At 35.9% G+C, this 26,164-nt stretch overlaps 6 protein-coding genes and 1 non-coding gene across 23 annotated transcripts; 2 read left to right on the top strand and 5 right to left on the bottom strand.

The window, feature by feature from the left end:
- Positions 1-348: 348 nt before the first annotated feature.
- Positions 349-1,466, bottom strand: LOC140882749 (chlorophyll a-b binding protein CP24 10A, chloroplastic). Its single transcript, XM_073288932.1, has 2 exons — positions 1,142-1,466; positions 349-1,047 (listed from the first exon to the last, which is right to left on the bottom strand). The coding sequence occupies exons 1-2, from the start codon at positions 1,369-1,371 to the stop codon at positions 498-500; spliced, it is 780 nt and encodes a 259-aa protein (XP_073145033.1). The 5' UTR covers positions 1,372-1,466; the 3' UTR covers positions 349-497.
- Positions 1,467-4,683: 3,217 nt separating this feature from the next.
- On the top strand, positions 4,684-5,959 carry LOC140884673 (non-specific lipid transfer protein GPI-anchored 11). Its single transcript, XM_073291503.1, has 3 exons — positions 4,684-5,153; positions 5,488-5,523; positions 5,639-5,959. Exons 1-3 carry the CDS (start codon positions 4,790-4,792, stop codon positions 5,812-5,814), a joined length of 576 nt encoding a protein of 191 aa, XP_073147604.1. The 5' UTR covers positions 4,684-4,789; the 3' UTR covers positions 5,815-5,959.
- An 823-nt stretch (positions 5,960-6,782) lies between these two features.
- Positions 6,783-9,687, top strand: LOC140880925 (probable protein phosphatase 2C 10). Its single transcript, XM_073285800.1, has 6 exons — positions 6,783-7,014; positions 7,157-7,261; positions 7,588-7,815; positions 8,145-8,421; positions 8,846-9,000; positions 9,083-9,687. The coding sequence occupies exons 2-6, from the start codon at positions 7,232-7,234 to the stop codon at positions 9,215-9,217; spliced, it is 825 nt and encodes a 274-aa protein (XP_073141901.1). The 5' UTR covers positions 6,783-7,014; positions 7,157-7,231; the 3' UTR covers positions 9,218-9,687.
- Positions 9,688-12,616: 2,929 nt separating this feature from the next.
- Positions 12,617-12,701, bottom strand: TRNAM-CAU (transfer RNA methionine (anticodon CAU)). The gene is given in 2 exon segments: positions 12,617-12,652; positions 12,664-12,701. It is a non-coding gene; the product is annotated as a tRNA-Met (tRNA).
- A 278-nt stretch (positions 12,702-12,979) lies between these two features.
- Positions 12,980-15,963, bottom strand: LOC140884682 (endo-1,4-beta-xylanase 5-like). Of its 2 annotated transcripts, none has more exons than XM_073291513.1 (7): positions 15,883-15,963; positions 15,273-15,319; positions 14,931-15,156; positions 14,672-14,838; positions 14,460-14,558; positions 13,578-14,369; positions 12,980-13,417 (listed from the first exon to the last, which is right to left on the bottom strand). In XM_073291513.1, exons 1-7 carry the CDS (start codon positions 15,938-15,940, stop codon positions 13,022-13,024), a joined length of 1,785 nt encoding a protein of 594 aa, XP_073147614.1. In that variant the 5' UTR covers positions 15,941-15,963; the 3' UTR covers positions 12,980-13,021. The 2 variants fall into 2 exon arrangements, with proteins under 2 accessions (XP_073147614.1, XP_073147615.1); XM_073291514.1 differs by lacking the exon at positions 15,883-15,963 and adding an exon at positions 15,391-15,466.
- A 1,578-nt stretch (positions 15,964-17,541) lies between these two features.
- LOC140882989 (7-deoxyloganetin glucosyltransferase-like) lies at positions 17,542-19,327 on the bottom strand. 2 transcript variants are annotated; one of them, XM_073289269.1, is made up of 2 exons: positions 18,761-19,327; positions 17,542-18,658 (listed from the first exon to the last, which is right to left on the bottom strand). In XM_073289269.1, the coding sequence occupies exons 1-2, from the start codon at positions 19,269-19,271 to the stop codon at positions 17,733-17,735; spliced, it is 1,437 nt and encodes a 478-aa protein (XP_073145370.1). In that variant the 5' UTR covers positions 19,272-19,327; the 3' UTR covers positions 17,542-17,732. The 2 variants fall into 2 exon arrangements, with proteins under 2 accessions (XP_073145370.1, XP_073145369.1); XM_073289268.1 differs by having other exon boundaries at positions 17,542-18,664.
- An 837-nt stretch (positions 19,328-20,164) lies between these two features.
- Positions 20,165-24,486, bottom strand: LOC140880393 (uncharacterized). Of its 15 annotated transcripts, none has more exons than XM_073284780.1 (11): positions 24,266-24,486; positions 24,069-24,160; positions 23,595-23,703; positions 23,272-23,316; positions 23,002-23,063; positions 22,709-22,864; positions 22,182-22,394; positions 21,786-21,881; positions 20,963-21,108; positions 20,653-20,872; positions 20,165-20,572 (listed from the first exon to the last, which is right to left on the bottom strand). In XM_073284780.1, the coding sequence occupies exons 6-11, from the start codon at positions 22,841-22,843 to the stop codon at positions 20,387-20,389; spliced, it is 996 nt and encodes a 331-aa protein (XP_073140881.1). In that variant the 5' UTR covers positions 22,844-22,864; positions 23,002-23,063; positions 23,272-23,316; positions 23,595-23,703; positions 24,069-24,160; positions 24,266-24,486; the 3' UTR covers positions 20,165-20,386. The 15 variants fall into 15 exon arrangements, with proteins under 15 accessions (XP_073140881.1, XP_073140885.1, XP_073140883.1 ...); XM_073284784.1 differs by having other exon boundaries at positions 22,709-22,869; XM_073284782.1 differs by having other exon boundaries at positions 23,002-23,066.
- Positions 24,487-26,164: the final 1,678 nt, after the last annotated feature.

The raw sequence follows: 26,164 nt of genomic DNA on the forward strand, positions 1-26,164 counted from the left end.
CTTTCCTTAATTTAATAATACATGCTTGATGCATCCTTAATAACAATGACAGGTTTGGAAGATGGATACTACAAAATCAGCAGAGTAGAGATCAAAATGTCAGAGTCGTCTCAGTGATGATATACAGACGTAAGAATAAAGAGAGATAGCCTTGTTAATTTCTCCCCATCCAATAATTAGAAGATCATGTTCATATATAACGTCGTATCATCATACTTAATAATTAGAAGTTTGTATAAAACTTGTACGAGTATATATCGTGCTGCTCCTCACAACATAGAATCCAAATTCCCAATTATTTTTCAATTCCTCTCGTGATGTTTATGGAAGAAAACTACAAAATCGACGGAAACCTAATGCGGGAATAGTCTTCATTCCAAGATTGAATTCTTGGGGATTTAAACTCAAAGAATGATAAGAAAATCCACGAGTCTTGTTTAGTCTCTACATCACATAATCGATCTTTTTACACAAACATTATGCAAGATAGAAGAAAATTACAAGCCAAGTGCACCAAGGGGTGTTTTCCCCTGCCCTGCCTCAAAGTAGAAGATGAGCATAGCCAACATTGCGATCCTAGCATGCTTAATCTCAGCAAGCTTCAATCTTTCGAGCTTTTCATTGTCCGGGACGTAGACTCCATCCTTCAATGTACCGGCAACTGACAAAGGGTCGAAGAATTTGCCGCCGGGATAGCCCTGTTCCCCTGTAGAATTGGTGAAATTCTCCGCAGTTCTTGACCATGGCGTCGCCCATTCGACGGCTTGCGACTCCGGGTTGAAGAAATCGACCCATCTTTTGCTCTCCACCCACCCCATGAGGAGGAGCTGAGTACCGAGCAAGGTGCCGAAAGAGAACGGCGCCACCGCGCCAGGGGCGGCTCCGGCCTCGAACCAGGGGATGCCGCTCCATGCCTGGCCCACGAAGATGCCGACTACAGCCGCCATCGCCCACCTCCCATGGATAAGCTCAGCTTCCCTGTACCATTTCAAGAAAGCTGGATCCTTCCCTAGACCCAATGGGTCGAATCCATAGTCACCAGCAAGCCTGCAAAAAATCAACTCATTCATAAAAAAAATAAGCAAACAAATCCTCCAAAGAACAAATCAACATCAGTAGACATCTGAAACAGAGCACTTACGAGCCATCGAGCCACTCGGGGTCGACGAAGTTGCCGCCGCTTCTTACACCAGGGAGCCAAGATTTCTTAGCAGCTGCGGCAGCCGCCACGATGAGCCTCTTGGGAGCGGCGGCCACAGCACCGCCGACTCTGGCGGAAACGGGAGCAGAAAACAAGGCCTGGCTCTTCTTGCCACCGGTGAGGAAGGCAGATCCTAAGCCATTGACCAATGCTGCAGAAGTAGAAGCCATTTCCTTCCGATCTCTCTCTCAGATTTCTTGTGCAGTTCAAGAAACAGAGTAAAGACTTAAAGGGATTTTATCTTCAGAGGGAAATCAAAACAAGAGTGGCAAGAGGAGCCAAGTGGGATAGAGGATAGATATCTGACCAATGAGATGAGATGGGATGATCCATCCACTACTGTTTCATCTGCTGTGCTGTGGACCATTCTTCCTTGTCTATTTTGGGGATTGCCACTCGCCACCCACACCAATCAAATTCCACAAATATTTTCAAATTTCACCACTACAACCTACACCTCTTGTAATTTCAAGATCTAATTTTTTTAATGATTTTTTTTTAATTGGAAGGAAAAATGGTTCAAATTTGTTCATGTAGAAGAATAGATAAACTAAACTAATATTAAATGTGAAAAATATTTGATAAAAATGTGGTCTTTATATTTGAGATTGTAGTAGTAAATTATAAAGAAAGTTATAGTTGAATTTGTTTTACCATGTATGAGATCATGAATATGTTAAATTATTATTTTTTGTTCTTGGTCTTATAATTAATTGGAATAGTTTCATAGTTTCCGTTTTCCTCCTTTTTTTAACAAGAATTTTCATTGTGGGTGGGTTCTAAATATGTTTCAAATGGCTAATCAGGTACAAAACTTGAAAATATCACGTCGATTAGCAAAAAAGAAAAAAAGTCATAAGGATTTTGTTTAGATATGTACTTGTAAAACGTTTTTATAAAAGTATTTTTTAAAACTTTTTTATAAAATATTTTTAAAGTTATTTTAAAAATAAATATGTATTTGGATAACTAGTCTATAAAAATATTTTAACATTTTAAAAATATATGTTCATCTTTTTCTTCCATGGTTCCATGTTAAAAACATCTAAAAACACCTTTTAATTTTCTTTAAAAATTATACTTAAAAAAAACTTTTTTAAAAATAATTTTTAAAAACATTTTATAAATTTTTTTATCCAAACACATACTTTTATTTTTTTTTTCTTGTAAAATACTCAAAACGTTTTTAAAGTATATTTCCAAACAAAACCAAGGTTACTTTAATCAAACCTTCAATATGAGTAATGTGATTGTGGACAATTATTTCCTTCTGATCAATTTTTTTTTTTTTTAAAAAAATTATTTTTCGCAAGAATTTAGTGTCTTTTGAGTACTTGTAGTATTTCTAAAGTTCAAACTTGTAAGTGGTTGAATGTCTTTAAATTATTGGCATTTGAATTTGAATTTCGAGAAAAGTATAGTAGCATATAATTTGTGAGATGCATGGTTTGGTGACTAAATATTTCATATATAGGTTAGGCTTATGAGTCATAAGTACTATACATGACCAAATGAAGTTCAAATTCTTGCTTGACCAAATGAACAATACCTAAAAATACACACACACACACACACATTGTGGTTGTAAAAAAATGAAAAAAAATACTAGATCTCTTATTATCTATTTTTTTTAAGTACTATACATGCCCCAAAAGTCCAAATTCTTGCTTGACCAAATGAAGTCCAAATTCTTGCTTGACCAAATGAACAATACCTAAAAATACACACACACACAATGTGGTTGTAAAAAAAATGAAATAAAATACTAGATCTCTTATTATCTATTTTTTATAAAAAAAATACCCCATGTAAATACTAATAATATATAATAGGTTGAAAACAATATAACTTTAAGGAACACAAAAGTCCATTCATCGATATGGGCTAAAGCCACCGAAAGTCGATGGACAAAGCGTGCTCGGGGGCCCTTAACCAAAAAACACGCTTTTAAACGTATTTCATCTACTTACGATACGCGTCATTCTTCACAAATCAAGTCTTGAGATGAATGCGATGCATGTTTCATAATTCACGTCAAATCATTAAACCTTCAATCCATTTCTCTTCTACTCCAAAGTCACAAATGAGCTTTTGCATGAGATATGGCATGGTAAATGAAGTCTTGATTTATTTTTAGATCGATCAATATTGTTTTTTAAAATGACAACTCTGAAAACGACCAAAGATTATGAATAATCGGTAGAAGTTGATTTTTCTAAGGATTTTTTTTAATTAGTTTGATGAATATAGAGTTTATAAACAAAAGTACAAGCTGCTCGAGCTAATTTATGAGCCGCCTAGTTCGCTGATTTACGAACAAAAACAAAAATACAAGAGTGAAAATCCAAATTAAAGCTAGAAATCTACAGTCTTCCACAATTAAACCCACACTGAAAACCATAAGGGGTTTTAGTCTTCAAAGCTTCAATCACCATCTGAACATGATCCAATTCAACGATGATATATATTCATAAAAGATTGTTCTTTAAGCCAACTAAATGCTTCACTAATGTTCAATACTTCAACTATCATAGAGTTTATTACTACATGAGGTGAAGATTGGATATATAAAAAAGGGGTTGTGGAATAGCTCCCGGCCCGAATCATAAGAATGCCACCACGCCCACTCAACTTTTTGCGTGCTTAAAAGGGTGGCAGTGGCACGGCAAGAAAGTAGGAATCTTTTTCATTTGCTCTTTTAATTTGATCAATATTCTTAATTTTGCAAACATTCATTAAGAAACATATCATAATCCCACAAAAAGCATATGTATTACATGTTATGCTAATAAAGTTGAAACTATTAATTATGACTTCAAATCTGCGATTTCTTTAACATTTTTGGTCCTTTTTTGTTTTGTTTTGTTTTGTTTTTTTACCATAGTGCTGAAATTACTGTAATGGCAAGATTTCAAAGATTAATTTTAAGCACAGTGTGATACCATGAAATGGGAGAGAAAATCTTCTGTTGCAATTTGAATGCTTCACTTTCCTTTTGAAAAGTTAAAAAGCAATTAGCCCAAATCCATTTAATGTGATGGAGGTGAGACCTACTAATCATTTGCCACACACTCATTCCCTCCCTCCACGTTCAACTTTTTTCACACATCTGAAAAAGTGCCAGTCAAAGAGCAATGAGCACAAACTCTTTTTGAAATCTAAAAACTTAATTCATGTAATTTTTATATATGTAAAATTATTTATTAGAATGGAGGAAGCTATTTCTTTTCCTAAGTTATAGATCTAATTCGAATGCAAGAAAAGTGCCATATATATATGAATTCATTTGATAAATTTTAGTGGATTCCATGCATGCTTAAATTCATAACCAGTGGGTATTTAGCAATTATTTAGAGTGATGGCACATGCAATTGTGGCACTCATATATAAAATATTCCCACTTGATCATGCAGCCAAATAATTAGCCCAAATGACATGCATGTGTAACTTTTTTATATATATATATATTCTCTCTATAAATTTGAAAATTTATTGATCAAGAAAATCGGACGCAAATCACGCGATTGGGGTACTAGATAGATCTCCTTTCACCTTTAATTCAACTTCCATAAACATAAAACTCAAAGAATGGCCGCAGCCGGCAGCAGCAATATTATTCCCTTGAAGTACTACTACTTGTGCATGCTTATAATGCTATTCGGCGTCGTTTGTTCGGCGGCACCGGTGGCACCACCGCCTGCTGCAGTGGACTGCACGAGTTTGGTGCTGAACATGGCCGACTGCTTATCGTTCGTGATGGCCGGAAGCAGCCTGAAGAAGCCGGAAGGAACGTGCTGTTCCGGCCTAAAAATGGTGCTCAAGACAGACGCCGATTGCCTCTGCGAGACGTTCAGAAACAGCGCGCAGCTTGGGGTCACTCTTGATGTCAAAAAGGCCTTCACTTTGCCCTCTGCTTGTCACGTCTCCGCTCCCTCTGTCGGTAACTGTGGCCGTAAGTTTCATCTCCGATCCTTCTCAACAACTCAGTACTGTATTTATGCATGCATATTTAACCAAGAAATCAGGCTCCTATATATATATATACTTGACATGTGAATCACTATATTACAATCAACAAATCTTTAGCCATTTTCCAAATTGGCCATATTTAGATAGTGTAATTGGTACTTCTCAACTTTTCTCGTTAACAAAATTTCACGAAGCTGATAAGTGCTTTTAAAAAGCTCTCCCAAACACTGCCTTAGTTTGTATCGATCTGTTCATGTAGCAACAGATTCATGCATTCTTGTTTGTCGCTTGATATTTTCTTGTCTTCCGATCCACAGTGAGCAACGACACTGCCAGTGGTGCTGATGCTCCAGGTAATAATATCCCTTTTCGGGTTTATGATCTTATCCATTACTATATATATATATGTTCATGTGTACATATGCAAGGTTTTGACTAATAGTTGGTACGTACCCTTCTGTGCCACAGCTCTTTCTCCGTCGGCATCGGCGCCGCTACTGTCGCCTAGTAATCTCGGTAGCAGTGTTGGAGCTAATGATGTCGCTCCTACGCCGGTTCCGGCGAGCTCCGGTTGGTCCGCGACCAGATCCTCTATGGTGTTGCTCATGCTACTCAAGATAACCGTGCTTCTTGCTTTGTTCTGAGTTCATATTTTGACCACTTTTTGTTTTTTCTTTATGAGAGATTCCATATATCCATTATTAATGTGATGTTTGTTGATTAATTCATGGTATGTTTACTAGAATATTATTATTTGCCTTGATCAATTTTTTTAAAAAAAATTAAATGTTTTTGTGACCCTAAAAATTATTATTTGGAAGTATCTTTTGAAGTTGATGTGAGATATTTGAATTGCTCATTTGAATAATGGCAAGGAGATACAAAACAACCAATGAGTATACAGTACTTGAATATTGTGGAAATGAGGGGAAAAAAATATTATGGAGAGTTATATATAAGAATATAAGATTGATATTGCAATGCATTTTATTTTAGAAATACGAAAAACATTTTTCCAAAAAAGAATTGAAATTTTCTAACTAATAATCAGATTGGATTTAAAAGTGGACAATTATTTATTTGGGTAATCTAGCTTATAGTTTGGTTACTTTAATTTGTACTAAATAAACATTTTTATAATCTCATATTTTAATAAAAATATTTCATACATTTAGACGTTACACATGCCAAAGGAAATATTATAAATATTATTATCCAACTCACTCCAGATCCAAGCAAGGCGCTTTTAAATTCATTTTAAAAAAATGCCCAAACAAGAGCTATTAATCTTACAGCTTTTAAAGTAGTAAATATAATATATTTATTTAAAAAGCAATAATTAAGATACAGATAACATTTTTTGATTATATATCATTAATTAAAGTTTAAAAAAAAGGAAAAAAAGGGAAAAAGGAAGATAGAATTCCCCAATGCTCTGATCTATGACCAAGCCACTATGAATTTTTTCTTCCTTAAATCATAATATCCCCAAATAATAATAATAATAATAATAATAATAATAATAATAAGAAGGCAGTGTTCCTTTGTAACACATGTTTTGCTAAAAAATAGAATAGAACAAGAACGGAAAAGAGGACAAAGTCAACGCGGGGGAAGACCAAAGCCCAAAACTTTGGCCACTGGGCAGCCATTCTTGCCTTCACACCAGCTCATTTATGACCCATTTTCCCTCGAAATCTTGATTTAACAGCTTCTGTGTGTATACTTTTATATATTGTATTCATCGGAGGATTTTCTTGGAGGATCTAGTTCAGCGCGATTCTGTAATTCATTTATTCAGTTTCCGCGTACTTTGTTTTCTTGGTTTGGAGAGGGGTGGATCGGTAAGTGGAATCTGTGTTTGGGAATTCCCATGTTGTTTTCTTGATTCCTGAACGGTATATGTGGATTCTTGATTTTTTTTCTCTGTCTCTTTATTTTTGGGGTATGTGATTATAGATCAAATTTTCTTTTACCATGTCGCAGGTTGTGGGTTTTCTGCGCTGTCATTACATGGTACATATTTGGTTCTGATAAGGGAAGGTTGAGGTGTTCTTTGATATGGATACTTTATGCTGTTTCAAGTCACAGGTTAGTCCTTGTTTCTCAGCTGTCTGTTTTTGAGGTTTTTGTTTCATTTGTACTTTTGAGATTATGTAATTGGCTTTTGGGTGCTTTCCAAGATGTGGAGTTGGATGAGAAATTTCTTAAGTTAAGATTTTTAGATTTAATACTGTGTGTAATTTGCTGCAATCATGTATGTCTTGTTTTCAATGATACTAATTTGTTATGGAATCTTCGATCATACTTGTAATTTGTTAGAATCTCAGCTATCGTGTTTCGTGTTGTTTCAGTCCCAAGATTGATCCTCTCTCGAGTTTTTCAAAAGTTTGGTTCTTTTTTTCTTGATTCAACAGGGTTCTTCATATGGCTCGGGCAAAGGAAAAAGTAACGTCGGGCATGCTAAGTATGGATTCAGTTTAGTTAAAGGGAAGGCAAATCATCCCATGGAGGATTACCATGTGGCTAAATTTGTACAGTTTCAAGGTCGCGATCTCGGTTTATTTGCTATTTATGATGGCCATCTGGGAGATAGTGTACCAGCATATTTACAGAAGCACTTGTTTTCCAATATTTTAAAGCAGGTTAGTTCCTTGGTTGAATGATTTATGGAGTGATTGGTGTTGCCTTCCGTGGTAATAAGTATCACTTGGGCTCGACTTTGCTGAAAACTCGATCTTTAAAACCTTGGTTCTACCATGCTCGAGTTGAGCTTGTCTGCCGTCTGGTGGGCAAGTGGCGTTCTTAGTTTGAGAGGGTATGAGGGTTTATCATAGCTTTTTAATTATTTTAGAGGAGCCTGTTCTGTGGACCTTGTATTCGACCTCCTACTGTTGTAGGAGGCCACGTACTTACTACTTACCTGTGTAAAATGTGGCTAACAGTTCTACTTCCACGTGTGGAATGATTCCAGGAGGAGTTTTGGGCTGACCCTAGCAGATCTATTGCAAAAGCATATGAGAGAACGGACCAGATGATTCTCTCACACAATCCTGAGCTGGGTAGAGGTGGGTCCACTGCGGTGAATGCAATTCTTATCGACTGTAGACGGCTTTGGGTCTCCAATGTTGGAGATTCACGAGCAGTGCTTTCCAGGAAGGGACAAGCTATACAGATGACTATCGATCATGAGCCGAATACTGAGAGAGACGACATTGAGAACAGAGGCGGATTTGTCTCTAACATACCTGGTATTGCTGGTTACCTATGACGTGAAAGAAGAATAGTTTTTAATAGACATTACTTTTTTGTTCGCTGGTTATCTATTTCTCCATCGTACTCTTGGAGTGGAACGGTGGATCCTGGAAAGCAATCTTGATTTGAAGTTTTCTTTTCTGGCATTTCTCCATAACTTCAATTCTCCTACCTAAATATCTTATTTCGATGAGTACATACTATGTTTGGTTGCTGCGAAATTTAAATTTCCTTGTGAAGAAAATTTATTATTGGGTTTCAATGCTCTCTCCTATTCAGAATTTCACAGATCTTGTTGGTGTGTTCCATTTCTTTTATGCTCCGTATCATCGGTGTGGGTTGTCTTGAAAATTGGATACAGTCGCCATAGCTACTATAGTCTGTAGTCATGAAACCTGTACTAATAACATTTTGCAACAGGAGATGTTGCTAGAGTGGACGGGCAGTTGGCAGTTTCTCGTGCGTTCGGAGATAAGAACTTAAAGTTGCACCTACGATCAGATCCAGATGTCACGAATGCTGATATTGATAACGAAACTGATTTCCTCATTCTTGCCAGCGATGGCTTATGGAAGGTCTCAGCCCCCACCCCTCGTGTCTATTCTCCTCCTACCAACTTTCAATGTGTCACTTGGACTCATTTCAATCTATTTTCAGGTGATGTCGAATCAAGAAGCTGTAGATATAGCAAAGAAGATAAAAGATCCACAGAAGGCGGCCAAGCAATTGGCTACCGAAGCATTGAACAGAGACAGTAAAGATGATATCTCATGCATTGTCGTACGCTTCTGAATGTGGAGGCATTTGTATATAATTATAGGTGTTGGAGATGCAAGGTGGTAGGCTACAGGTGTTCCAAATGCCAGAAACCAACCCTTTTAAGTACCATATTCGAAAATACTGCAAGAGGGCGCTGTCAAGTTGTGTTTGCGTAGCAATTGGACAGAAACGCTCATTTCGTTATACTCGTTCAAGCCATTCTTTGCTTCAGTGTGCCGTTGGATTGTGAAGGTGTTCGATCGACCTTCATAATATTCCCTGATAAAGTAGGTATTGTTTTACTCCTCTATGTAGATTTCAACATTATTTATCTGTAATTTGCGTGAGAGAATATGAAATTTGAGTGTATTTTCTGTGATAATCTATATAGGATGGAGATCTCTATTGTTTATTTTACAAAATATCATGTGCTTTAGTTTTGCTTATGCAAGACGATGTGAACAATGCTTTGTTTTCTTTGAGTCGAAAATTAATTTTGTCAAGGCTTATATGTAAATTTAAAAAAAAAAGAAAAAGATAATTGCAAAAATGGGCCTGTTAGTACTTGCGTGGGCTTCAATTTAATGGGCCTTTTTTAATGTGCTTATTAGTTGCTGTGTGAACTGGGCTTTTGAGGATTGGGACTATTGGTAGCTTAGGGGCTTCAGTTCAATGGGCATTTGGGGAATGGGCTTATTAGTAGTTGTACGGGCTTCAGTACAATGGGCTTTCGAGGTATGTGGCTATTAGTAACTGTAGGGGCTTCAGTTCAATGGGCTTTTAAGGAATGTTGATGAATTGAGCCCTCCTATTTGATAAATGGGCCTATTATAAATGTGTTGGCTTGTGTAGTTTTCAGTTTAATAGGCTTTTGAAAATGGGCTTAATAGTAGTTGTAGGGGCTTCAGTTTAATGAGCTTTTAATAAATGGACCTGTTAGTAGCTGTGTAGTCTTCAGTTTAATGGGCTTTATGGAAAAGCCTACCTTTATATAAAAATAAATCCTACCTGCCGGTGTAGTTTTCAGCTTAATGAGATGGGCTCTGGATAAATGGGCCTATTAGGAGCTGTATGTTCATCAATGGGCTTTATGAAAAAGCCCCTATATATAAAAATAAATGGGCCTTTATGTAGGGGATTCAGTTTAATGTGCTTTTAATTAATGCGCCTATTGGTAGCTGTGTAGTTTCCAGTTTAATGGGCTTTATGAAAAAGCCCACCTATATATAAAAAGAAATCCGACCTGCCGGTGTTGTTTTCAGTTTAATGGGCTTTTGAAAAATGGTTGTAGCGGCTTCAGTTTAATGGGCTTTTAATAAATGGGCCTATTAGTAGCTGTGTAGTCTTCAGTTTAATGGGCTTCATGAAAAAGCCCACCTATAAATTAAAAGAAATCCGATTTGCCGGATTTGAACCAGCGACCTAAGAATCTACCGTCCTCCGCTCTATTTTTTGTATGGATTATCCATTAAAAAATATTACAATTTATGTTAAAAATATTACTTATTATTATAAATATGGGTAGAGTTGACCCGTCTCACGGGAGTGTTACTCCCCAAAGATATTATTCTTTGCTTCTAAAATTTTCAAAGTTTAGTTTACTTTATCCTCCTACGCAATACATATAATCTGTATAGACTATATTCCAATAATCAATGTTAAATACTAATAAAATTATAGTTTTTGTGAGTATGTACAAATCTTACCATTTAATAAAGTCTCAACCCCTTATAGAAACTGATTTGGTAAGTTATGCGTGTAGACTAAAATACTTTTCAATTTATTTAGGATAAAAATAAGGTGAGTGATATTTACACTTCAATTCTTGTTAAATACGCTCCATATTTAATTTTTATAATATAAATTGCAATGATACCCTCTTATTGATTTTTATATTTTTAATAAATTTATTAATGATGATATTAATTCCTAAAATAAATTACTTAAAACATTAAATACGTAAAAATTTAGAAAACAATATTACAAACATAATTCATTACCTTATTAATTATCGTTACTTTTGTTTTCGGTTTCTTTTACCATTTTTTATTTTAAAATTTTAATATTTTAAATTTTAATTTTTTTTCAATCAATTGATATTTCATTCTCATATTTTAATATCTTATTCCATGATGATATTTTTATTATAAATATAAAAAAAATTAAATTTTCAAGTAAAATATATTTATATTTTAAAACTAATAAAAATTTATAAAAATATTTAATATATTGTTTGTATTTTTTACAATAAAAAATGGTTATGGTAATGTTCACAATATTTTATTAAAATTATACAATTTACCGTTAGACATTTTTTTAAAACAAATAAAATAATATAAACTAAAAAATTAAGTTTTATTTAAATTCTTATATTATTCCAAATTTTTAACACCGCAATAGATTAAATTATTTCTAAATATGAAAAAATATTATGTAATATCAAAATTATTTTAATATTATGTAATAAATAAAATTATTTAAATTTTAATTTTATTCCAAATTTTTACACCCCAACATTATGTATACATGATAGAAAATGATAGTAAATTAATGAAAATATTTTAATTGTTAAACGTAGAATGTATATTGTACTAACCTTTCATAAATTAATCAATTTCATTATTAATATATATACTTGAAATAGACTAATGAATAAAAGGATATAATTGTCAATTTATGCCATAAAACTTAAAGATGGAGTGTATTTAACAAAATATGAAGTGTAAATATCAATGCCCTAAAAATAATTGAATGACAATATCGTAATATCTATCACCCATTCTAAATCCAACTTCTCATCCCAATACTCATGTTCTATCAATATCCCTTGTTTTATGTACATTATATTTCATACACAACGTGTGTGCATATGTAGCTAGTATATATAATGTATATACACTGAATTTATAAATTAGAGCAAGCCTTTGATAGGAATGCATCACATACAATTGTTTTATTTCGATGAAATATATTTGAATCTTGACATCTAAAACTAATGAGAGATGCGTTTGTGTAGTGAAGGTTTGGTACGGTTTGTCAAAAAAAATTTATATTGAAAAAAATTGTGATGATATTGTATTTGTTATTTACACAGAAAACATCTTTGATATATTTTTTTCACAAAAAATTTTATGAGACGGTCTTACAGATTAATTTTATGAGACGAGTTTTCTATTTAGGTCACCCATAAAAAAATATTATTTTTTATGTCAAAAATATTATTTTTTATTATAAATATGAGTAGGGTTGATCCGTCTCACGGATAAAGATTCGTAAGACCATCTCATAATAGACCTACTTTTGTTTTTTTTCAAAATCAATCATGTATATATATATATATATATATATTACTTAATAATGTGAGTTGATTATAAAACAAATTAATTCATTCATTCATTCAAAAATTAATTGAGAATGGAAAAAAAATTGATATGGGGTGAGAGAGGCTCGAACTCTCGACCTCAGGATAACTCAGAAGCTATGAGACCTACGCGCTAGCCAACTGCGCCACCACCCCGTTGTGCTCTTCGTTGAGCTATATTTTATATAAATGTTATAAGTGATGTATCAAGTTTATAGAATAGAACACGCATAAATAAAACATAGCTGGTTTAAAAAAAAAAAAATCCGTAGCTCACTGAAGAACACGACGGGGTTGTGGATGAGATTCAACATAATTAAGCTATAATTATTCTATAACATATGAAAAATGGGGTTTGATCATTAGACATGCTATAGTTATTGAAAAATTTTATAGGATTCATAAAATAATAAAGTGAACAAGAATTTATTTAACTGATGAATCTCAACAACGTATGTAACACTAAACATATACTCTCACAGAACAACCTGAATCTCCAATGGCTCCCAACTATCCTTGGTCACGTTCACTAGCCGCGTCACTTTTCGACCGCTGCTAGGATGAGTAAATGTCAAAGAATAGTCTCCATGAAACACCAGAGACTGATAGACTCCTTTCTTGTTTGTTGTCCCAGTCACATTTGTAGTTCTCCATTCTTTAATCAATCTATCGACCATATCGCCCAAAGGCAAGTTCTTGAAACTGTTGTCCGTGAAGCACATCCGAGCGCACCCTTTCGCCAACTTGTTGAAATTCTTGTCTTCTAAGCACGTCTTGTTACACCCTGTAGGTTTCCATCCTGCCCACAGAACAATCCCTTCAACGGCAGGATGTGAGAAGACCTCCCACATGACTTCTTCCAGTTCCATGATCTACAACCAGATTAGCAACTGGGAATTATCAGAAAGAACCACTTTGATCCTTTTTTTGTTTGTTATGTGTTATATATTCAGGTTTCAAGTTTTTTGTTGGATGAAATATGAATGAAATCGATGGATCATAAGCTACTTGTAGGTAAAGATCAGGAGTCACCTGATCAGGGCCTCTTTCAGTGTCGAGTTCCGTGAGCCATATTGGCATGTAGGTGGCACCAAGAACATCCAAGGCAGCACGTACATAAGATATGTTTAATCTGTCGTATGTGAAATGACCTTGTTGTCCCAACCCTACCATCATGTTCTCATTTCCGGGGAAGGATCTAATGCTTCTAAGCATTTCCACGTACATGGACGGACTGACCTCCATATCCAAAGGATATTCGAGAGTAGCATACTCGTTTAGGTACATTGTAGTCCCTGGATCCAACGCCTGAGCCATCTTAAAAAACATAGCCGACGCTTTCGGCCTCATCTTATCTTCATAGAATGAGAAGTGAATATTCTCATTGATTACATCCCATGACATAAGCTTGCCGGCATATCTAGACATAACAGATCCCATCCGATGAACAGCTGCGTTGAGGAGTTGTCGAGGAGAAAGCTCATGAATCCATTGGCTGTTCATCATTGGCTTATCCCAAAGAATGGTATGCCCACGGATAGGAATCCCGTGTTTCCTAAAAAAGGAGATCATGGCATCCGGGACCGTGTAGTTTTCTATCCCATTTTGTTTTTCCGTGTAGTACCATTTGAGCTCGTTGTTGAATGACGTCACTGTGAAACGTTGAAGAAACCATTCTTGATAAGCTTTGTTGTCAATAATAGTCTCTGTTGTCGAAGCACCAAGCAGAAAATGAGGCTTGATTTGGTCTAAGGTGACGTGTGCACCTACAAGCTTTTCCCCTTCCTTGTTAGTAACATTGATTCTCAGTTTCCTCTTTCGATGCTGCACCCACAGTAGCATTTTATCAAACAGGTGGAACAATAAATAACAAAAAACCATGACGGCTTTCACAGATCTAACTCATGAATTTACCCTGTCGATGCTTTGACGCTGATGATCTCTCCACTGTTTCTTGGTAAAATCTTTTAAAGAAACACTGTCTACCATTAATTCAACACGCGTATTGTTGCTCTGTTGAAACACAAAAAAACACCAAATTAAATGGGGAAAAAATTCAAAGTCCAAACAACGTGAACAAAAAAATCATTCAAAATTCAAAATCTGAATTCCAATGTCATGAATACCAGAAAATAAAGCTCTGCATTGTAATCTCGATAAACTTGAAATCCACCCTTGATCATAGACCAGCACCCAGCTCGAGCTAACACTGACCCAACAACTACACTTTCTTTATCCGACACTTTCATGAAAGCCGCAACGACCTCTTTTCCTTTGCTAATTTGTATCCAAGCTGTAAATCATTGTTCAACATAAAACCAAAAACCCTTTACACCAATCCAAGTAATGGATCAAATAAAAGCAAATTTCCTGAAAAATTTTCACCACTAAAAGAGTAGAGAAGATCTTTCTTGAGCTCAAAAGTCTGCGACAAACTATCATGAGGATCATGCCTATTGGACGCTATCAAGTAATCATTCCCCGACGCGGTCTGCATGATCTGTACCTTCGTCCCCTCTCCGAACGCATTCCACCCCTGCATTCCGAAATCCATCTTCGGATTCTCGACCAACCCTCCTCCATATTGAGGACTCAATGGTTCTCCCAAACACTGTAAAAACACAAAAAATTAATAATTAAAAAAATCCAGTACCATTTTACTATTTCATCGTTTCTTGATATATACAACGAACTACGAAATGGGAATTCTTTATGTGGTTCACTTACATCGATGTTGGCTCTGTAATCGTATCCCCAATCCGCTGATACGGAACCTGAAGCAAAGAGATTGTCAAATTTTAAATTGTTAAATTAAATCTAAGACGTTTCAATTTTATCAAGTCACCTCGAATCATGTTTTTTAATGTCAAAATATCGTTTTTCATTACATATATCGATCGATGCCATCGGTTATATGAATCTATAAAATCGTTCTAAAAGAGAGCGTGAATATGTGAAAAAAAATATTGTAACTTCTGCATTTTTTATAAAATTTTCGTAATATCTAATCTATTTTATTAGTTACATACTTCTATAATAATAATTTCTTTAGATGGCTAAAAATACACCAAATACCCCAAAACATATACATTCACTAGTCACTACACATAACAAGATAATAATCCAACTACCAAATTCGATATTGACAAACTTTCTCCAATATTATTAGATTCTTTTCACGGGAATAACATTATTAGATTTTGTGTATAAACTTATTATTAGACGTAAAATTACATCATATATTGAATTTTGTGTGTGCGTATATGGCTTATATACATTTTACAAAAATAAAATTTAAAAAAGAAGAGTTTGCACAAAATTTGATAGTAACACAAACCTGTAACTAGCCATGACCAAAGGATGGCAAGTTTTACGTATGGAAGAAAGACTCCCATTTTGGCCCCCAAAAAGTTGTATTGGCCAAGTTACACAGCATGAAATTTATTGATTCTAATACAATCCATGGTGTAATAAGTAAAAGATGATATGGGTTACTAATTAATCTTATTTAATTAGAGTAACAGCTGCTATCTTTTCTATAGAATTAAGATTTAATTAATGGGTTCACTTAATGGTCTTATTTAGTACTAAACAAAGCGTTATTATTACAACCTTGTTATAGCCTTATAACACATATTCTTTATGGTGTCCAAACAACTCAAAATATACATGGACATAGATCAACAAATCAAACTATTTGTACTTTGTTTATAGCTTAATTAGAGTCATTGCTAGACGCTAGTCGTTTTTGCGAGTTTGATCTTGGCGAGTTGATTTTTTGAAAAATAGAAAAAGAAAAAAGAAAAAAATGTACGTTCAAATAAATTAAATATTGAACCTCTAACTCGGTCGATCTAATTGATAGGTACAACTCAAAATAAATTTAGGCATAGAATCTATACTTCAACATGGGGTACTTTAGCATGTCTTGGTGGGATTGGTCTCCGTGGACCGTGGGCCGATTCTTTTGGGGAAAAAAAAAAATTATACATATACAAAAAAATCATATTAAATGATGTAAGTGACACAAGGGACAATATGTGGCATGATTAATTGTCTCGTGTGAGACGTCCAAATCCTGCTTAAAGGTTTAGCATCTCTTGGTGGGATTGGTCTCCGTGGACCGTGGGTCGATTTTTTTGGGAAAAAAAATATTACATATACAAAAAAAATCATATTAAATGATGTAAGTGACACAAGGGACAATATGTGGCATGATTAATTGCCTCACGTCCAAATCATGTTTATGCCTAAGGTTTGGTCTCTGTGATTGATGGAAAATCTTCCAAAAATAAATTATCGATAAAATTGTAATTTTGGCTTCATAATTTTGTCATTAATTTTTGTTTTCTATATTTGTAAATTTCAGTTGTTAGTTCAACATGTTTTGATTTTTGATATTTTTTTTGTCACTTTTGTAAAAAATATTTTTGTGATAGTATACACACAAACTCGACATCAGTGTTGTAGTGTTTTTATATCAGGACCACGTTAGAAAAAGAAATACAATTGAAAAAAAAAAGATAACAGGATAAAACTGAAATTTGATAACATAAAAGATCGAAAATTGCAAAATGACAAACACACAGAACCAAAAATTTTTTTTACCTTAAATTATCAAAAAAGCTCTCGTGTTGATTATACGAGACACATATCTTATTCAATCAACTGATAAAAAATATTTTTTTATGTCCAAAATATGAATTCTCGTTGCGTAAAAAATATTATGTCTAGGGGTGGTTTTTCGGTATACCATATAAAAAATAATGATATGAAAAAAATTCATAACGATAAATTATGAAATTTTGGTAAGGAAAAAATCCATATTGATACCATATAGATATTAGATACTTAAAAAAAATTCGATATATCGAAAAAATGTCTGTATATCGAAAAAATTTAAGTACAGTATATCGTAAACTCGATATTTTTATCCGATATGCGAACCCTAATTATGTCAATAACATACTCTAACTAAAGTCCCCCTACCAACACCTTCTTGGACTAGACTGTCACATAGGGCTTGCCTATTGTGATTTACCTGTCTAACGTAGTTTGCAGTCTATTGCGTTAGTACGGGAATTTACCCGGTGCGCACTAAAGATAGCGGCTGCAGGTTCCCACGTTACAAAAAAAAAAAAAAAAAAAACATGCAATGAAACACGATTTTAAGCTCCCCCGCACAAATTACTGCAAAAGCGCTTCTTGGATCAACTTGTCAAAGTTCAAATAGGAAGAGCCCGATCCCGCTGCGGTTGCTTCCTCTGCTTTTCTTTTCCATTCCAACGCTTTCTCCTTCATCTTCTTCCCCTTCTCCCCATCCATCACCTCTCTCACAAGCCACTCCACTTCATCTCTCTTCACTTCCTTATCCATCTCCATCCCTATCTCCCATTCCACGCAGCTGTACCTGCAGTTCGTTTGCTGCTCCGCGAAAAATGGCCAGCAAATCATCGGCACCCCACACGAGATGCTTTCGATGGTGGAATTCCAGCCGCTGTGAGTCAAGAATCCCCCGACTGCGGGGTGTTTCAGCACTTTTTCTTGAGGGCACCAGCTGATCACCAGGCTTCTGTCTCCAGTCTCCGCCGCGAACTCCGGCGGAAGGACGGCGGTGTCTCCTGCGATTATGTCCGGGCGGATGACCCACAAGAATGGCTTCTTGCTGTTCGCGAGCCCCCAGGCGAATTCGCTCAGATGTTCCGGGGTCATTACTGTTATGCTTCCGAAGTTGACGTAAAATACGGATTCGGGTTCTTTTGAATCCAGCCATTTGATGCAGTCCGAGTCTTGCTTCCATAGACTGGAGCTCAGGGGATTCAGCCTTTCGTCGTGAATTTGATTCATCATCAGATGTAAAGGGCCGATGGAGTATATTTTGGGGTTGAACATGCGGGAGAGAGCTTTTAGGACGTCTGATTCCAAGGCTTCGAACGTGTTCATGATCACTGCTTTGGGTTTTGGGATGGCTTCAAGTTCTCGCAAGAAGAAATTCAACATGATGTCTTTTGGATCAGTTGTTCTAATGAAGGAGGGAAAGTCTCTCAACCGGAAGTCGTCCGCCGCCGGGAACCAATCGATTACTGTTTCCATGTGCCCGTTCGTTACTTGCTCTGCATCTGCACATGGAATATAATGCAATTAAGTAAGCTAATATATAATCGACACACAAATAATGAAAAAAGTTGAGATCTTTAACAAACTCTGTAAATTACCTTTAAGGGGAACGTATCCTTTCTCCACAAGTTGCGGATACTGAGTGTACCCCAAGAAACCACACGCACTCGTGGTCCAGAACAGCACCTCCGGCAACCGGAACCTCTCCGCCGCCTTCAAGGTGAAGGACATAACCCCGTCGGAGACGATAACACTCACCGGCGGCCCTTCTCCGTTCAGCTCCGACAGCAGTTTGCAGAAAGGTTCCAGGCAAGTAGTTGATGTGGACACACACAAGGACGGGATGTCCTGAGTGGACTCGGGGTCCGAAGGCGGGAGACCGTCCGGGATAGCGGCGAACCGGAAGTCCGAAAGACCGGCGAGCGCGGCGGGGCCTCCGGACTTGAGGAGGCGGCGGTGGTTGTGCTCCGTGTTGACGAAGGTGATTCGGAAGCCTCTGTGATGGAGGAGTTTGGCCAAGTGTAGCATGGGATTGATGTGGCCCTGTGCTGGAAACGGTATGCATACGGCATGGCCTCTGCTGCTTTCATCTCCTCGAATTGAACCCATTTTTTTTTTTACTCGCAATGTGATATGTGAAGCTTGATTAATGGCGGCAATGTAACAGGAAGTATATATGCACATATATATATAGAAGAGAAGAGAGAGCTTTTAATAAGGTCGATACGGGAAAAATATTCAACATATATATATACACGTATATATTCGTTATACTTGCGTAACATTTGAGATTAGACGGTAAAATAAGCAAACTATTACACAATAAGTTCGTTGAAAATGGGCGGCAATGTAACGGGAAGTGGCGTATGTTATATGTATTCTTAAAAGAGATTTTCAAAATACAATGCAAAGATAATTTTATTGTTTCAAATGTAAATCTCGATATAATGTTGTCATTTTCATATATTATAGTTTCGTTTGGTTTTGTTTAATGCATGTAAAGAAAGTTAGGCCTGAACCTAACACCTGCTGTGTTACTTATGCTAAAGATCGGTGGCTATTCTTTGGTTTTAATATTTCTAAATGTTTTTATTTATTTATTTATTTTGAATTTGAATATATTAATGTATTATATATATATACATATTTGAAAATATGAGATATTACCAATACACGTGCGTTAATAATCGGTGTTTTGGTTTTCAAGCAGTCAAATGGATAGAAAAAGACAAACCCGAATTGGACACTTAACTGATCAAAGAGTGGATGCCGTAAAATGAACATAGAATTTACTGTCGTGATCTAGCATGGTCCAGAAATTTGCTTGTGTGATCTTTTCTTTTCAATAATAAAAATATAATAATTTAAAAAATATATATATAATATAATATAATATAAATGTATAGGACAAAATAATATGTCCACCGCTGCAAATTTGAAAATCTGACTTTCGACGTTCCACTAATATTTGCCTAACTATGTTTAGACATTTTCAAGTCGAGTTGTAATAATAATATAATATACAAACTTTACGTGTGTTATTTTGAGGTACATAATTTATTCCACAAAACATTGATATCAATAAATAATTCACAAACTATTACACATGTAACCTTATTCATACATACATATATATTAGTATATTATAATTAGAGGAATTAGACGGTAAAATAAGCAACACAAATGCATAAAACACACAAACATTACGTTTAGACCGTACGTTGTCAAGGAGCGAATTGCTTGTTGATGAGGGATTGAGCCCCTGCCACAAGTCTTTGTATGACTTCACTTGCTGGGATAATGTCCTTTATGAGCCCAACACCTGCACCACCATACATAGCCATGCTCTCGATATCACCTCTAGTCGTCGCGTTCGGAACCGTCCCTGCAAAGCGTCGGATCTCTTTTTCCTGACAGAAACGTGGCCGTTATGAATTTCAAGCGTAAACGAATCCATGCGAGAATGAAAGTGAGAGTAATGTATATTCACCACGCCGTGTATGGTCGAGTGTCCGATTACTGGTTGTTTGCTCTCGTTTTCATCACTAGGGAGATTTTTCCACTCTTGGAAAAATTGAGTCTCTAAAACTCGATGAGGTGCCCCCGGCCACCTAGCACGGCCAAACACGTCTGTGTATGCAGTTTTGTCGAGATCAACTAACTTTTTCTTGTAGGTAGGATGAGCATAGCTTTCTTCTGTTGCAACAAACCTGTAACAAGCACAAGTCGGTCTTTTGTGACGATGGTGATATTCACGAGTACTTTTCTTGAGAAATTTGAAATGAAGCGTATCGTCAAACCTGGTTCCTAATACAACACCCTGCGCTCCAAGGGCCATTGCTGCTACATAACCACGCTCATCCACAATCCCTCCACCAGCAATTACAGGAATATCACGATCCTGAACGAGATCGACTACTCTTGGCAACAAAGTCATTAAGCCTTCCTAGTGTTCCAACATTAGTAAGTGATCATGAGAAATTTTATTAAACTTTGATAAGTAATCGAGAACGACAACATGAAAATGGTAGTTCATGCCACAAGCTTTTCTACCTCAAACTTTTAACACATACATATAGATGAATACACCATGCAAAGTTTCAAACTCATCCTGTGGGAGAACACTAGGAAAGAATACGACAGGAACCAATAGAAACCAATAGAATGGAGGAGATATCAATCCTATTCCCCCAGAAAAAAAACTCAAAATTCTATGCACCCTCCCAAATCTTTACGAAGTCACCCCAAATACTCACCGTAGCCAGTCATTTTGAATCTTAATATAAGGGTCTATCCGACGTTAGGAAACTAGACTGCATATTCTTACTTCATAAACTGATGCCACTTCCATGTTGACTATGCAAAGTTTACATCGTCACAGCTTGTTAAGTTATGAATGTAAAAAACAAAAGGCCAATAAAATTTGATGCAATTTACCAAGACTCAAGCAATCAATGCATTGTGCGTGAATTAATCAATAAATATTAAATACAATCAGAAATGTGAAATGTAGATAGAATCATGTGCATCGATGTTTCAAATCTTCTGAAAGAATGAAACTAAATGGTTGAAAATAATAGTATAGATTACACAAAACTACGAAAACAAAAAACGCGCTATTACCCGACCAATGATATGCCCTCCAGCTTCCACTCCTTGAACAATTATTCCATCTACACCAATGTCAACAACTTTCTTTGCTTCTTCAAAGCTCCCAACCTTGCAGTAATAGCAAGCATTGGTAAAATTGCGAAATGAATCTTTAAAAAATCTAGTTATAATCATCATCAATTCAGACGGTCAAAGTGTGAAACCACATACTCCACTGAGATCAGCATGTGTACATTATGGTCTAAGTGACAACTGACAACACAGGACTTAGATAAGGAAGTCTATCCATAGAAATCCAAAGAAACTCAAATGGATACAAAACAACATTTTGGACTGAGAACAAGATGTACAGAGGCAAAACAAAAGAATACCGAAGTTGAAGATAAAAGTTATCTTAAAAGAACTTACTTGTGGTACAATCTTCACCCCAACTTTATGGGCCTGAAGTACAAGATCTTGCGAACATTCACCCCAGTAAACCTGTAAAACTGCGACCTTTTCATCCAGTATGGCTCTTACGTTTTCCTCGTGAGGAAATGCAAGAACCACTCCCACCCCAAATGGTTTATCTGTCAATGCTCTAGTCTTCTTAATGAGCTGTCTCAGATGATCTGGCGCCTCCTGTCATTCAAATCAAGTTCTTGGCACTGAAACTAATATCTAACCAGATAATAATCATCACCCATCACAGAAAATCACAGGTAATTTGAAGCTGAAATGTAAGTCTGAAACTTGGAGTGGATTTGGTTCCTGAAAATATTAAAAGTTATAGTCTTCCTACACTAATATGTTGTTTGTACAAATTCATTTTAGAAAATGAAACTAATATAGGTTATTTTGGCCTCAATCGCTTCACCCCATATGAACACAAAGCCCGGAGCACAAAACTGATTAAACCAACTCTGGAAACTATATATTGAGACTAAGAGACATACCCAATCGGGGGCCCGAAGGAAACCAAGGCAACCCGAATTAGCAACTGCGGCAACAAGCTCCGGGCCCGAGATATCCGGTCCCAATGGCGCCTGGACTATCCCAAAATCAAATCCGAGGATTCCTCTCCAACCCATGTCCAAAAATCAATGATTAGTCTACACTACACAAAGCGAGACTGAAGTGAACCATTTAAAATGGCAGCATGAGTACAATTTGTATTTGAATCTTCCCACTTTCCCTGCCCGACAAATCGAAACCAAACACTTGCTGATTTTAAATATCCATAAAATACCCCAAATGACGTGTGGGAAGATGTAATTGTGGAGACCAGATTTTCTGTCGCCGCCGGGACAGCTGCTTCTAAGAATAAAAAAAAAAATTATTTATTCGATTGAGATGATAAAAAATTAGTTAATCAAAAACCTATTTTGTAAGTTCATACGCGCATTAATTTTTACAATCTGGGAAATATCTCTTAATTCTTTCAGTAAAACATGCAGATAAATAAAGGTCTTTGGGTAAAACAAATCATTTTAATTTACGGCCGTATCGTATATTGTACCTCTCCGAATTTAATGTCACTTGAGAGCTTTAAAATTATCAACAGCTACACAAATTAAACGATAACCGAAGATCAAAAAATAATAATAATTACATAAAAACAATTATTCAAAAGTGAAATAAAAATGATCAAATTTGACATTTCCGTTACTTCGTCGATATGTTAGGAAAACATTTTCCAGTAAAACAAAATCAGCCTCCCATCACTAAAAAAACCGAGGCTTTTTCCAAATTGAAAAAGAAAAGGAAAATTATATATATATATATTTTTTAAAAAAACAATAATATAAATAAATATATAAATTAACAAGTCAATCCTGGTACCCAGTTTTCTGCAGAATTGCATTTCTAACCCTGCTGAGATCTCTTCCCTTCAGAGTCCTGCCGATGCCTTTGTGCACGGAGGAGGCGGCGATCAGGGCCGGAGCCAGGACTACATAAGAGGGGGCAACAAGGAAGAAAAATTAATTTTTTAATATGTAATACTAAACTTTAAATATATTATTTCCATCAAATAATACCTCAACATCACAATCAAATATATTAAAATAATCTAATATAAACAAAAATATTAAATTTAGGTTAGAACCAAATAATATAAAGTGCATAGATAAATTTAACATTAATAATATGACAATGCTCGATAAACAAATCATTCAATTTAAACCAAATAATTTCTTAACTATCTCAATATAACACAATTCAATTGCCGAAATCGAATTAAATTGGAGCGAGTGAAAATCCAAAGTTGAACAATCCTTGACCCATAGCACAAACTGAAATTCCAATAATAATTACCAAAAACGAAGCTGAATCCAGTCGCTAGCTGACCCAAGGCGGCGGTCGCCGGAGTTACGCCTGAGAAGACGCCGGAAATACGCTGGAGGTGGCTGGAAACGCAAGGAAAACGAGCTAGAAAATCAGGGTAAAAATAGAGGACTTCAAATCCAACACAAAACACCACAAATAGCCAATAATTGAAGCCGAAATCTCACCTACAATCGGACAAGAATTCGCGCAGGTACAAGTCTTCGAACAAGCTTCGATTTGCACTGGTTCGAGCTGCTACAGGGTTGCCATTTGCCTTGGCTGTCTTCGGCGGCGGTTTGGCGGTGGTTTTCAGGCGACGGCCGCAGATGGAGGGAGCTCAGGGAGGACTGAGGAGGGTCTTCAAACTGACGGTAATGAAGGGGTTTGGGGGAAGTGTTCCTTTCCTCTTTCTTGTATTTGTACGTAATAGTGTGCGTACATTATCATATGTAATAATTTATTTGGGCCAAGACCTTTAAAAATATTTTTGGGCCATCGAAATGTGGGCTAGCTATATTAATAACTAATATATACTAATAAAAAAAAATTGGATCATTTAACACCTTTTTACTTTATTTTAAAATTATTAAATCCTCTAGTTATGCATGCGGATTTACGTAACAAATTTCCGAACGTTACATGCGGCAACAAGCTTCGGGCCCAAGATATCCGGTCCCAATGGCGCCTGAACCATCCCAAAATCAAATTCGAGGATTTATCTCCAACCCATCTCCAAAAATCAATTATTAGTCTATAACACTACGCAAATCGAGATTGAAGTGAACCATTTAAAATGGCAGCATGAGTACAATTTGTATTCGAACCTTCCCACTTCCACTGCCCGACAAATCGAAATCAAACAGTTCCCAATTTTAAATATCCATAAAATATCCCCAAATGACGTATGGGAAGATGTAATTGTGGAGACCAGATACTCCATCGCCGTCGGGCCACCTGCTTCAGCCGCGCCTTCGATCTTAGCAGAATGGTGGGCCTTCTCGGTCCAATTTCTAATTATACTTTGACGGGCTTTTCAGATGCTTGATGGGTTGCCCCATTAGCAAGAACATATTGTAACGAACATTCGTCTGATATATGTGAATATCTGGGACTTCGTACGTCTGGACACGATATTTGCAGCCCGCTTCGCGAATATCACGGAGCCTATTAAGTTCAAATCCAACCAACAGTCCCTGCTATGTAAAAGTAAGGTAAACTTCAACATAGCATATGAGTATTATTCCAATAATAGCTCTAATGTCTCATGATTTGTCACGTCAACAATATGTTTGAAATTATATAATCACAGAAGGAAAAATAATAAAATTATTTTGGGGAAAAAATAGGGAAGATGTTAATGGAAAAAGAAGTTGAGAAAAAAGTGGACAAAAATGGTTAAATTGAAATATGATTTTTGATTTGTCATGATACACCAAGTAGTTACTATAAGACACTTAACATTTAAAGATTAGTAATTTAGTATAGAAGTAATATAATGAACTTTTCATTTGTTATATATAAATAGTATAGATATATAATGAATTCTTCATTTGTTATACACGAGATAATTTGCATTCATGTCCCATATATTTTATCATTTTGTTTACTTGTCACTTACCTCGTCTTCATCACAGAGACGCGTATCAAATATATAAAATAGTGAAGATGAATACAAATAACTGGTTATACACATTGATGCGATTATCATAAAATGGGTTTCCGGGTACTGCGTGGGTGAAAGCCCGGGTAGTCAGATGAAAGGATCTCTCGTCTCTGCAAGTAATGTCTACACACAAAAAACAATAAAACTCGTAAGTGGAGCATCGGAAAGGTTCTCCGCCATCGCTACTCCGATGCTGAAGTCAAGTTAAGATGTATGGAGTGGGCTTATGAGATTGAGAGATTGAGTGTGAGTAAATATGAAGACGTAAAAGCATGAAGGCATAAAGAGCGTATTTATGAACATAAATCAGCGTACCTCAACCAAGTCTGGGGACCTGGTATTTATAGGAAGATCCTAATGATTACAAGGTATGTGCTTCTGACAGCATTAAATGTGAAGTGACAACCTTCGTGATTTTTGG

This window comes from Henckelia pumila, chromosome 2 (assembly GCF_033568475.1).
Source record: "Henckelia pumila isolate YLH828 chromosome 2, ASM3356847v2, whole genome shotgun sequence".
NCBI classification, from domain to species: domain Eukaryota; kingdom Viridiplantae; phylum Streptophyta; class Magnoliopsida; order Lamiales; family Gesneriaceae; genus Henckelia; species Henckelia pumila.